At 47.8% G+C, this 14,088-nt stretch overlaps 1 protein-coding gene across 1 annotated transcript in view; it reads left to right on the top strand.

Moving 5' to 3' along the window:
• Positions 1-13,417, top strand: part of LOC308663079 (uncharacterized protein) — a 31,993-nt gene extending 18,576 nt beyond the window's left edge. The window contains exons 11-14 of the mRNA XM_081319224.1: positions 11,733-12,014; positions 12,175-12,288; positions 12,519-12,542; positions 13,032-13,417. Of these exons, the coding sequence (XP_081175350.1) occupies positions 11,733-12,014; positions 12,175-12,288; positions 12,519-12,542; positions 13,032-13,045 (434 nt within the window). The 3' untranslated portion in view covers positions 13,046-13,417. The remainder of the gene's footprint in view (positions 1-11,732; positions 12,015-12,174; positions 12,289-12,518; positions 12,543-13,031) is intronic.
• The last annotated feature ends 671 nt before the right edge of the window (positions 13,418-14,088 follow it).

The raw sequence follows: 14,088 nt of genomic DNA, 5'->3' as shown, positions 1-14,088 counted from the left end.
AAAATAACATATCACATTCATTTCTCGCTAGTTCATTTTCCTAACCGTTGGTAAAAATGATCCCATGTTCTATAATAAACTGAATCTTCTTTCTCTTTAATCTCTAACGTCAATCTATCCATTTCTCCACATTCTAAGATTTTCTTAGTTAAAACCTCTTCAGTTGATAAGTTTTCATTTTTCCAGCATTGGGCAAATGCTATTTGTTATGTATGCAGGCATCTGCATAGCAACAGCCATCAGGGGGCGTGGCCTGGACAGTTTCGGCAGGAAACCTAGGGCCAACCCCATTGGCTGTTAGCTTACCTGGCCAGGTATATAAGGAGGCCAGGTAGCCCTCATTCCCCAGTTCACTTCCCCTTCCAATAAAGAGCTGAACTCACACACCGGCTGGCGTCTCTCTTGCGTCGGACCCACTACACAACAGTGGCGACGAAGGTGGGATTGCTGCTGACCAAGAGCTGAAGTCACTGGGGAAACGCTCCGTAAGCTGAAGGGAAAGGCATTTTTCCTTCTTCCCCCCACGACCGCCAGCTGAACCGGCAACGCCAAGCGCCACATCCACGACCAACTGCCGCCATGGCTAGAGCCGGACAACCCCGCGAATTCGAGACCCGCCGCCCCGAAACCTGGACCCGTTACCTGGCTCACGTTGAACTGTACATGCGGTTCAATCAGATATCGGAGGACGGTTCAAAGGCGGCCGTCCTGCTCTGCCTTGGGGGACCAGCGCTGCTGGAAGTCGCCGCGAACCTGTTCCCCCAGGAGGCCATCAACACCGTCGCGTACCGAGACCTCGTGGCCAGGCTCAACGCACATTTCAGGCCCCGGCGCTCCAAGGTGGCCGCACGGTCACAATTCGAGAAAAGGGACCAGCACCCCGACGAGACCGGCGCCGACTTCCTCGCCGCCCTGCGGGAAGCTGCCGTCGCTTGCAGGTTCACAAATTTGGAGGAGCGACTACGGGACCGGCTGATTTGCGGCCTACACGACAGGCGGTTGCAGGAGCGCCTGTTCGAAAGAGAGGAGGTCTCTCTCCAGGAAGCCGAGGATGCCATCCTAGCCCACGAAGCGGCCTGCAGGGCCGTCCAAGCCTGCCAGGGAACCCGGCCCGGCAACCAGGCAACCAGTGTCCACCGGCAAGGGGCCACAGAGGAGGACGACCTGAGAATCGACCTCCTCCAGCGGAAGTCGACCCCCGACCAGCGAGCCAGACGCCCAGACAGGCCCAGGCCTCCCAGCAACACCGCCGTTCCCCAGAGGTGCGCAGGGTGTGGTGGGAACCATGTGCGCAGCCTCTGCAAGTTCCGGTCCGCCACGTGCCGGGCCTGCAAGAAAACAGGCCACATAGCCGCCGTCTGCCGTAGCCGCCACCCCCGGGAGGAGATCCACGAGCTGCAGCCGAAGGAACCGCCGTTCGAAGGTACTGGGGCCCCCACCAAAACAAAAATTGGCTATGTCGAGAGCCGGCTGGCCATTAACCACACAGGTAGCCGCCGGCTGCTCAAACCCAAAATTAGATTAGCAATCCGTTTGCAAGGCGTCCCTTGCAGCATGGAGCTTGACTCCGGATCAGCGGTCTCGATTATTTCGGACGAGACCCTTAACCACATAAATAGCCGGAGCAAGCAACGGATTAAATTACGGCCTACTAAATTAACCCTGACCGATTTTCAGAATTCGCCGGTCAAGGTGAAGGGGGAGGCCACCATTTCAGTGGGGTTTAAGGGTCGTGAAGGGCACCTGGACGTTGTAGTGGTAGAGGGCCGCAGAGCCAGCCTGGTCGGGCTGGACTGGTTTGAGGCTCTGGGAAACTCAGTATCCGGGATCCATCGGATCCAGGGGGACTCCGTTGAGGCCGTTTGCCGGGAGTTCGCCGACATCTTCGACGGGTCATTAGGCAAGTACACCAGGGCCCCCATATCGTTCAAGCTTAACTCGAACGTCTCCCCCGTTAGGGTCCGGCCGCGGCGAGTCCCGTTTGCGCTCAAACACAAAATCGAGCGCGAACTAGACAAGTTGGTGGCACAGGGAATCTTAGAGCCCGTAGATGGAGGGGAGTGGGAAACCCCCATCGTGACCCCCCTCAAATCCAACGGGGAAATAAGGATCTGCGCTGACTATAAGTGCTCGGTGAACCGTGCCCTAAACCCGCACGCTTACCCGGTTCCCGTGGTCAGCCATGTTCTCGCTTCCCTCCAAGGCGGCACCATCTTTGCAAGGCTCGATCTTGCACAGGCGTACCAGCAACTCACGGTCACTAGGGAAACAGCTGACATCCAAACCATAGTAACCCATAGGGGGGCGTTCCGGGTGAACAGGCTGCAGTTTGGAGTCAGCGTTGCTCCCGGCATTTTCCAGGAGCTTATGGAAAAGACACTCAAGGGCATTCCAGGAGTCTGCCCCTATTTTGATGACATCCTGATCGCAGGAGCATCAGCAGAGGAACTGGCAGGGAGGCTTAGGGAAGTGCTGGCAAGGCTGCGCACAGCTGGCCTCAAACTCAAAAAGGAAAAATGCAGCATAGGCGTTCCTTCCACAGAATTTTTGGGGTTCAGAGTAGACGCCAGGGGAATCCACCCCACAGAATCCAAGGTGAGGGCCATCAAACTAGCACCCACACCCAAGAACAAAGCAGAGCTTCAGACATTCCTGGGTTTGCTGAATTTCTACCATACATTCCTCCCACACAAGGCAGCCATCGCTGAACCGCTCCACAGGCTGCTAGACAAACAGGCAACATGGGCCTGGACGGCCACCCATGATCAGAGCTTCAAGGCCCTGAAGGCATTGCTGTCGGACAAGTCCACAGTAACCCATTTCATCGAGTCCAAGCCTATTTGTATCACCTGCGATGCATCCCCTTATGGTGTGGGCGCTGTCCTAAGCCACCTCGAGCCCAACGGGGCACAAGTCCCCATAGCATACTATTCTAGGACACTGTCTGGAGCAGAAAGAAACTACGCCCAAATAGACAAAGAAGCCCTGGCAATCGTGGCAGGAATCAAGAAATTCCACAATTACTTATATGGCAGGGAGTTCACTGTCTTCACGGACCACAAACCACTCCTGGGCCTGTTCACCACAGACAGGCAAACCCCCCAGATTCTGTCCCCCAGGATGCTCCGGTGGTCCATCTTCCTTGCAGCATACAATTGCAAGCTGGTGCACAAGCCAGGGAAGGAGATGGGCCACGCAGACGGTCTAAGTAGGCTCCCCTTAGACACACATGACCCAGACCCAGCACCAGCCACACAGATCCTAGCCCTGCAGGAACTACCCGAGTGTCCAGTTCTTGCCAAGGACATTGCCAGCCACACAGCCACAGACAACATCATGGGCAGGGTGCACTCATGGGTTTGCACAGGGTGGCAGGACAAATCCCCGGGACCAGAGTTTCAGGCCTATTTCATTAGACGCGATGAAATCTCCACACACAAGGGGTGCCTCCTTTGGGGTAGCAGGGTCATCATTCCACCCGCACTACGCGCCAGGGTATTGGACTCCTTACACGAAGGGCACCCGGGGGTGGTCAGGATGAAGGCACTGGCTAGGAGCTACCTCTGGTGGCCCGGGTTGGACAAGGAGGTTGAGGATCGGGTCAAGGCCTGTTATACGTGCCAGAGATCCAGGCCAGAAGTGCCACATTGACTATGCGGGGCCATTCCAGGGTCAACTATTTTTAGTAGTGGTGGACAGTCACTCCAAGTGGTTAGAGGTAGTCCCTGTCCCCAACATGACCTCGGGGAGGACAATCCAGGTGCTCAGAGCGCTCTTTGCCACACACGGCCTCCCCGACGTAATTGTGTCTGATAATGGGCCTCAGTTTACTGCTGCTGATTTCCAGGCGTTCTTGAAGGCGAACTGGATTAGGCACGCCACCTCCGCGCCTTTCCATCCATCTACCAACGGGCAGGCTGAACGGATGGTAAGGACGACCAAAGACGCACTCCGGCGCATCATCAGCGGGGACTGGCACCACAGACTGGCCAAATTTTTACTAGCCCAACACACAACACCATGCGTGGCTACCGGCAAGAGCCCAGCAGAACTGCGATGGGGACGGCGCCTCATCACCAAGCTGGACCGCCTACACCCAGACCGGGTAGCAGCCGAAACCGGTAGGGCAACATCACCATCATCACCATCATCACCATCACCACCAGCATCACTACCATCACCATTGCCATCATCATCCACACACAGGGTCCTCAACCTGGGGGACCTGGTCTGGGCAAGGAACTATGGGGCTGGACATCCTTGGGTTCCGGGGACAGTGGTCGGGAAAACAGGACCCCTTTCGTACATTGTAGGGGTGGAGGGGGACAGACGCATAAGGCGACACATCGATCAGCTCAGAGGAAGAGTCCCTGAGTGCGTCACACACGCCCCTGAACTCAACGCACACGATCAACAGGAGGACCACACTCCAGGAGGGGTCAACCCAGCTGAGGACGTCACAGGGCAGGGACCAGAGGAGGAGGACTTCCTGATGCCGGCTCCTTGCAGCCCTGCACAAAGGCCTCAGGAACCCACGGTCCAAGCCCAGGGGCCAAGCACACCCAGACGATCCACCCGTCCACACAGGACACCAGCCTGTCGGACTATGTGTGCAAGTGATCCTCACACAAGGACACCACTGTTTTTTTATATATATACTCATAGTTATAGTAGTTGCATGTTGTTGTTGTTATGTGGGTCTTCTCTAAGGGGGGAGGGGTGTTATGTATGCAGGCATCTGCATAGCAACAGCCCTCAGGGGGCGTTGGCCTGGACAGTTTCGGCGGGAAACCTAGGGCCAACCCCATTGGCTGTTAGCTTACCTGGCCAGGTATATAAGGAGGCCAGGTAGCCCTCATTCCCCAGTTCACTTCCCCTTCCAATAAAGAGCTGAACTCACACACCGGCTGGCGTCTCTCTTGCGTCGGACCCACTACACAACACTATTCTTGCTCCTGTCAGAACATGCAATATTAAATATTCATTCTCCTTCTCATAATTAGATCCTCATATTCCTAACAAAACCAATTCTGGCTTAAATTCTGTCTTTAGTCATCTTTTCCAACCATGTCTGTGTTTTAACCCCAAACTGTGTTTTTAAACATTTTCGGTAATCTTACTGGTGTCATAAGCCATCTGTAAAACATTTTATGCAAGTTTTCTTTATATGAGGCTGCTTTAGTCGATCTGATATTTCTATCCCATAGTTTCTGCCAGTCTTCCAAGTCTGTAGAATATCCAAAGTTTTTTGCCCACGTTATCATTGTTTCTTTTACTTGTTCTTCTTCCATCTTTAAATTGAGCAGAAATCTATAGAGCTTCCTAATCAAGTTTTCATTTGTTTTTAACAATCTTTGATTGAATTCTGTCTGTTCTTTATGGAATCCTGTTCTCTTTATCTCTTTTGAATTTGCAAATATGGCCACCATGCTAAATCAATACCTTGTCGCTGTAAATCTTCTCTATCTTTCAATTTCCCTTCGTTATCCAAGATATCTTTCTAAGTCAATGACTTTGTCATAAGGAATTAAATTTGGGTAAGCAAAAGCTTCCATTGTTGAAAGCCACTCAGGTAGCTTCGTATAGATTTTCTTCTTTATTCTTTCCCATCTCAAAGAAGTAGATTCCTTATAAGGTGGCTTTGAAAGTATCTCTGTGTTTTATTCCTCCCGTATCAACTTTTAAAACCATCTCTCTCTCTCCCAGAGGGACTTTGCATGGCACACACATAAAATATAAAATGACCAAAATAGTATATATAATTTAAGATTTAAAAGGCAAGGATGATTAAAATCCAGTGATAAAAAAAATCATTAAAAGTGGGGAGGGCTTCGGGATGCTGACCGGCCCCACGGCTGCCTCCTCCTCTGCGCTCCCCAAGTGAAGCCCCAGAGACCCATTTCACCCCACCCCATTTCCAGAAGGCCAGGAGTGGGGGAGGGGCTTTTTAGGATAAAAAGTGAACTTCCAAAGGTCTGGAAAAGGGAATTAGGGAAGTTTCGTCTGCTCTGCCCTGTCCATCTTTTAGTCCTTTTTATTCTTTATTCAGAGTCGTTTGTTCATCCAGTTTTGGGGGTCTGGGAGAAAAGCCCCCTTGAGACCCCCTTTTTGGTCACAGACTCGGCTTCACCTGCAGCCGAATCGCTTCTCTCGTCCTACCTGGGAAGGTTCCTCATTTGGGGGCAAAGATTCAAAAAACACCCTGTTCCAGATTCCTGGCAAATTGCCTACGTTTGTTGTTCTAGCTGTATTTGCTTATATTTTGAAAAAACCTTATATATTTTTATCAATTGATAAGGTCTCATTGTGGGAAACCAATGTTTCATCTGCAGTTGTTGCCATTTGTTGTTTCCGGGGTGTCCAAAAATAATACGCTACCAAAGAATTAAATAAGATCTTTGTTCCACAAGAGGAAAACCACCATATCCCAAGAGGAAAAGGCATTTTACGGGGAGACGCTGGGAATTTGCTCCTTCCGGAAATTAGGGAATATTTAAGGGGAAGCGACGCAGATTTTGTTCTCTGCATATTCAGTCTGGAATTCATTCTTACGCCTAAATTCTTCCCTGCAAACCCAGGAGGATAATTCACTGTTTATAAAAAACATCCCGACCAGATCCCAGGATTGAATTGCAAATAACCAAACCTTTAAAAATTGCAAACACTTCGTCATAATCCTCAGTAGTTTGGGCAAAACCTTGTGCAACCAAACATGCCTTATGGGTTATAGTTCTGTCTACACCCTTCTTTATTTTATATATCCATTGTCTGACATTTAAATAACGAAGATCAGTATGTTTAGATCTTGTTCTTACTGCAGCATTATTAGCCATCTTTATCGCAGCTTGATTGTCCTCATACACAATAAATGGATCATTTACATTTAAACCCATATCTAACAATAATTGTTTGTACACTAGCAGTTCTGTACATAACACTGATAAACATGAAAATTCAGCCTCCATTGTAGATAAGCTTATGTGTTTTTGTCTAATAGACTTCCATCCAATCAAAGAATCACCCAACATTACAGCCAACCCTGAGGTAGATTTACGACTGTTTGAATCAGAGGCAAAACTCGCATCTGCATATGCAGTAAGGATTAGCTCACGATTTGGCTCTAAATATAACGAGTAGTGAATAGTCTGCTTCAGATACCTTAATACTCGTTTAGCTGATTGCCAGTGTCTAACAGTTGGATTATTGTTGTACCTAGCCAATTGATTTACACAGTAAGAAATATCAGGTCTAGTCCAATTACTCAGATACATAAGACTTCCTATCAAAGATTGGTACATAGTCTTATCAAATACAGGACTCTCAACATTAGTGTCCTTAAAATCCATAGCCATTGGAGTTTTAGCTGGTTTACACATTTCCATATTGTATCTCTTTAATAACTGAGATATTTTACTGGCTTGCGAAATCTTAAAACCCCTATATGTTTTCACAATATCTAACCCCAAATAGTGGCTTATTTCCCCAAGATTTTTAATTGTGAATTTATTTTGCAATCTTGAAATGATAGTTTGTGCTTCTAACTCAGTTTTTGTTATTATTGCAATATCATCTGTGAATAATAAAATAAAAGATAATGCTCCGTTGTGTTCTCTTCTAAACAAACAAGGATCAGCATTACTGGCTACAAAACCTATTGCACTCAACTCATTAACTATACATTTATTCCACTCATAGCCCGATTGTTTCAATCCATAGAGGCTTTTCTTTAATTCCCAACAATCATGGTCTCTATCACTGGTCAATCCTGGTGGTATTCTTAAATAAATAGTATGTTGCAATGGAGCATGTAGATATGCAGTTTCAACATCTACATGGGTAACCATATATTGGTTTTTAGTCGCCCATACTAAAGCTGCTCTTAAAGTAGTTGCCCTCAGACTGGGTGCAAACACTTCGTCATAATCCTCAGTAGTTTGGGCAAAACCTTGTGCAACCAAACGTGCCTTATGGGTTATAGTTCTGTCTACACCCTTCTTTATTTTATATATCCATTTACAACCTATAGCTTGCTCACCAGGTGGCAGTTTTGCTTTCACATAAACCTTAAGATTCTGCAAAGACTTCAACTCCCTGTTCATTGCAGCTTTCCATGATGCTTGTTCCTTTTCAGGATACATCCTGATCTCATCATAGTTAGATGGCTCTACACTAACTTGACATACTATACTAGCTTCATAGCGATCAGGTGGATGTCTGATACGCATTGAACGCCAAGGAATTACAGGGCTTTGAATTTCTGTCTCCTTTCCTTCCTCTGATTCATCTATTATCTCCCCTATCTCCTCTTCATCTTTTATATTTACAGGAGATGTATTATCATTACTAGTTACGTTATCAGAGGAGTCCTCAAACACTAGAGGATCAGTATTAACAGTTACTTGCTCTAACCTATCCCAACCAACGTGCTCAAGGAATTTTGCACTAGCACTGTTATATACATTAGTTGTGCCTCGTTCCCAGAAACGATAGGATCTGTGGTTAGCTTCGTAACCTACGAAGTATAATTGCCTAGCCCTATGTTGGCCTTTACTCCTGAGTTGTGCAGGAATGTGGACCCAAGCTGGGGTACCAAATGTGTGCAGGTAATCAAGGTTTGGTCTTCTACCATGCCATATAGTATATGGTATTTTACCAGTAGAAGTATTAACAACTATATTCAGAACATGGTTTGCACATTTTGCTGCCTCCCCCCACAGTCTATCTGTTAAGCCAGAATCTCTTAACATGGTTCTCATCATGGCTTGTAACGTTTGCCCACGTCTCTCAACAAAAGCATTATGTTGAGGCCTATATGGGGCTGAACGTTTATGCTCAATACCAGCTGATTGTAACATATCAACAAAGCGCTTGTTTGTAAATTCAGTACCATTATCAGTAATTATGCACTGTACCTTTCTCTTTGTTTTTCTCTCCACAAACCTCAGCCAGTTTGCTAATTGTTGGAAAGTATCTGCCTTTGACTTAAGCAGATAACAAAAACCATATCTAGAGTAGTGGTCCAATATACTTAAAACATAACATGACCCTCCTAAACTTGGTTTCATGGGTCCAATTAAATCAGCAAACACAACTTCCAAAGGAACAGTTGTTTTGAAGCCGTTTATCCTGTTTGCAGGAGTTGCCTTGCTCTTTTCCTGATTACAGGCATTGCAATTCAAATACTTACTACATGGCTTCAGTTTAACTCCCTCTACTAATTCCACTGTTTTACGTAGTGAGTTAAAGTTTACATGCCCTAACCGCCTATGCAATAAATGTATACATTCATCATGTGGCTTCTTGTTCTCACATATCGAGTTAGCTTTAACTGTACTAACCTGGTTACTTGTGAGAACGAATAAACCATTTTTCAAATTAGCAGTTACACAGGTTCCATTCCTCTCAATAGTGCATTGCTCCCCTCTGAATGTTACCACAAACCCAACTTTAACCAATTCCCTTACAGATAACAGGTTGAATCTTAGTTTAGGTATATATAACATAGGTAACTGTTCATCAATGCATGGACAATAGGAATTACCTTCACCAGAGGCCTTCATCTTCCAACCATTGGCCAGTGAAACATATTGGTTGCTGTTTTTCATATTAATAAACCTCTCTTTCACTTTAGTAATGCATTGTGAAGCCCCACTATCAACAACCCACAATTCATTGTTTCTGGATGTTGGTTCACCAGAAATAGCCAAACCAATGCCCTTCTTAGCCTTCCCACTGCTATTCACATTCTGTTTTCTTCCCTTTCTACAGAATTTGGCTATATGCCCTCTAGCCCCACAAGAATAACATTTCTTGACGTTGTAAGCAGTGGTGAATTGCTGCTTCTCTCGTGGCTGTGTCTCTCTCAGCTGGTCTCTGTCACGCCTCCTTCTGGACTCTTCCAGCAGTCTCCCAGTAATGTTAGTCAATGTCAGTTCCTCTCTGGTCAGGACTTCCAAAGAAGAAACATACTCATCATAACTCTCATCCAAAGATGACAGAATAATGTAGACCTGATGCAACTCTGAAAAAATCAGCTCCTTTTCATGAAGCTCTTGAAAAGTTGCCTTCATGTAATTTAAATGGGTCAGCATATCTCCATTCTTCTGCAGACGAGCCCTAAACAGCTTACGTGTAAGGTGTATATGTGCACCCACACTGTCACGAACATAAAGCCTTCGCAAAACATCCCAACACCTAGCAGCAGACTCCTCACCACGAATATGGACAAGCTGCTGGTCATTCAGTGTTAGTCCAATAATGCAAAGAGCTTTCTCATTGCTACGTTTAAAGTTGTCTAACTTCTTTGCATCCTCTTCGTCATCTGGATCCCAAGCAGTAGTATCTGGTGGGTTATTTACAACAGCCCATAGTCCTTCCTTGCGCAAAAGCAAGCAGCATTTCGTGGACCAGGAAACATAGTTTGTCCCATCCAACCGGGTTATCCAGGAGATGCCTGACAACAGTTCCTGTGCCATTTTACACCAAATACAAACTCAGCTAGGAATACTGTGTGTACTTACTCTCAGTACAGGCCTGGGCCCATAACCAGTGTTAAGGAATTTGTTGTGCAGAGGTCTCCTTGTGCTACCAAAGAGTTGCACAGACAAGGAAGGGCACTGAGAGCATTAAAAATCACACACAGAAATACACTGAGTTCTAAAAGCAAAAAGTAGTTTACTTTTGAGGTGGTGTAAAAACAAAAATGCACAGTCAAAAATAAACAGTCCAAGTCATACACAATAGCAACAGTCCAAGGAGTAATCCAAACTACAAAGTCTTCTTACCGGTCCAGAGGTCAATACACAGTTCAGGTTTACAACAGTAGTAAACCAACAGCAGAGCAAAAACAGTAACAGTAGAAAGCAGTGAATTCAGAGAGAGAGAGAAGCTACGTTCCTAGCTTCCTCTTATGGCCATGAGAACACTTACACACCCATTGGCCAATTAACAACTTAAAGACATAGCATTATGGTTAATATATTTTCAACCCAACATTGTAGGCTAACACCATATGCCTAACAATATAATTAGCTGTTCCTAAGAGAATCCCTCGAGGGAGAAAAACGTGGTTAGCAAAAGGTCTCTGAGCTGGAGTGGATCTATGAAAGTAGTTATAGTGTATACCTTTTTTTAATGAAAATAATCAGCCCTTTTGATCAGTGACGTCATCTAAGTAAACAAACCCACGTGGTGTTGATTACGTCAGCAGATCATGGCCCTACGCGGAAGTCACCGCCCTATTTTCAGATAAGGCGTCTTGAACCGAACCCCATCAATAAGTCAAGGCAGTCAAGCCTCTGGGTACGTGATTAGCTTCACCCTAGACTAATTCTATCGACATTCAAAACAAACGGAATAAGCTAAATAAAGTAAATAATGAACAGAGGCCTCTGCTTTTGGGAAACAAACCCTACTTTGGGGAGCTGTGAAATAATAATAATAAAAAACGCTTTTTATTTCTAATCGTTCTAGCCTAATCATGCTTTTAATTTTTGTGGAGTTTTAAAAGTCAGTGCCTCAAAAGCAGGGAAAACGGGAGGCCCTAAAAGGATTTATGTTTTTCCATCTTCCAGGATCCCCTTTAATTTCTTTCTGCAATTTGCTTTGAAAATGACTTAAATAATATTTTCAGGAGTGAAAAGGAATCTTGGTCTGAACTAACCAACTTGGTTTCCCTTGCTCGGCTGTCTTTGTGTCTCCCCCGTCTCCCTCCTCCCCCTCCTCCCCTCCAGCCAAACCCACCGTCTCCATCTCCTCCACCAAGCTGGACCCCGCTTCCCCCCACACCATCCTCCTCTGCACCGCGAGGGGCTTCTACCCCGTGGAGATCGAGGTCCGCTGGCTGAAGAACGGGCGGCCGGAGGAGGAGGGCGTGGCCTTCGGGGAGGAGCTCCAGAACGGAGACTGGACCTACCAGCTCCAGGTGATGCTGGAGACCCAGCCCCAGCGGGGGGACGTCTACACCTGCCAGGTGGAGCACGCCAGCCTGGAAGCCCCCATCACCATCCAGTGGGGTGAGCCCGTCCCCTCCCTCCCCTCCTGCTCTGGGGACCCCCTCCTGCCCTGAGAAGGGGGGAGAGACCCTCCCTGTGCGGGGAGCCGGGATGGACCCTCCTGGGGGGGGAAGCTCACCCTGATCCTCCTGCTCAGGGAAGCCTCCTTCTCCTTCCCCAGAGCCCCGATCCTCCAACTCGGCCAGGAGCAAACTCTGGACGGGGATTATGGGGGCCCTGATCGGGGTGATCTTCTTTGCCACGGGGCTCTCCCTCTACCTGAAGAGCAAGAAAGGTGAGTCTGGGGGCTGGATGAGAGGTTGTGGGGAGGGGACCATCCGGGGGGGGGGCTCTCAGCAAACTTAGCAGAGGGCAAGGAGGCCCCCTTGGAAATTTGCATGGAAAATTCTGTTCTTTGAGGGTCTGCTGTATAAGTGAGCATATTATGGGCTATCAATGGGGAGGGGGGCCCCCTGAGTCCTCCAGCCAATGAAGGGTTCTGATTGGCTCTTTTTCTCCTTCCAGCAATTCCCATCCAGCCTCCTGCAGGTGAGTTTCTCCTCAAGTTGTAGATGTTACTTTAACATTCGTTAATTGTTCATTTTTAAAAAAATGTGCCTGAATAAAACCTCTGTGCTGTGGATAGAACAAATTTTTGAAATTTTGGGCAGCGTTTCCTTACAGAGACCTGAAAATGCATTGGAATCAAAAACAAATACAAACACACCACAAATAGTAAAATATTGACCAGGTTTTTTCCAACGTGGTGGGCGGGGAGGACTCCTCTTTTGATTAAGTGCCCCAATTATGTCATTTGGGGAAAATTCCATAAGTCCCGGGAAATGAATTGCTGGTCCTTTGCATCCTTTTCCTCCCTGAAATGGGGGGTGGGTGGGAGATTTTCCCTCATTCCGCCCCTGCCTATCAACCACCCCCCTGCAGTGTGGGTCTGTCTTGGGGGGGCTGATAGAGAGGAATAATAAGTTATTTACACTGAAGGTTTCACTTTATATTCTCATTTTCTCTTTTTCTCTACAGCCCTCATGAATTAATCCTGCCATCTTTCCTGCTTCCTGATGGGAAAGGAAATTCTTTTTTTCTTCAGTAGCTGATGAATTTCTGGCTTTTTTGCAACCCTTTTTGCAAAGTCTCAACTTTTTAGATTAGGGAGAGGAGGAGAAGGGCAGCCTGGAGCTTTTCCTGCTGAGAGGGCTCCCCCATCTTTCTTTCAGGGCCTCCCTTTCTTCGGAGGGAGGGGTGGAGACCATCTAGACTGACCCTGGGGACTCTTGGCTTGCCTGTCATTCCAGACAACCCAAATCTCTCCCTGCTTTGAATCCACAGCAGCTTCATCTGCATCACTCTTCCTCCGGATCCCTTCCCTTCCCTTTGCTTTGATGTAAAAGAATAAACATTGTAGGAAAACCCTGGAATTCCCCCTTCCTTCCTCTTCCTCCTCCTCTTTCCTACCCCTCCAGGTGGGTCCTCCCTTCTCCCCTCCCACTCCCCAGATTGAGGCCTCCACTGCCTCTGGATTGATGATCCTGGCAACTTAGGGTCTGAAGCCAGAACTGGTTCGGGAGGAGGGTGGGTGGATCCAGGGAGGGGAAGAGGCAGGACCCCCCCTCCTACTTGCACCCCCTTTGTTCTTTTTCCCTTCAAGCCCACTTTTGAGGACCAGGATGCCATCGGCCACGGTCCTTCCCAAGTACTTGTGGGGAGCCATTGGGGGGCAGTTGAGACTCCCCTCACACTCACCCAGCCATTTGAGCTGTTTCTTCAGCACTGGAGGGTCCTGTCCCATTTTGGCCCCCAACGACTCCCTCCATCCCCCCTCCCTTTTTGGGGCTGAGATTGTGGCTGGTGAGGGCTAAACTTTGGGGAGTTCCTTTGGGGAGGGCAAGGACTACAATTCCATTTATCTCTAGGACATCGGAGGGGGATCAAGATGTGGCCACATTCAGACAACACGTGTGACCAGGGAAGGGCCCTCCTGACCTCTGACCTCAGCTGAATTCAGACCAGGGGAAAGCTTCCTTCACCCACCCCTCGAGGGCCCCTGTGGGAGACTGTCAGCTCTGGTGGGCTTCAGGAG

Source organism: Vipera berus, assembly GCF_964194415.1.
Source record: "Vipera berus genome assembly, chromosome: 2".
Lineage (NCBI taxonomy): Eukaryota > Metazoa > Chordata > Lepidosauria > Squamata > Viperidae > Vipera > Vipera berus.
The sequence above is the reverse complement of the archived record's forward strand: the minus strand, read 5'-3'. Positions and strand labels throughout refer to the sequence as shown.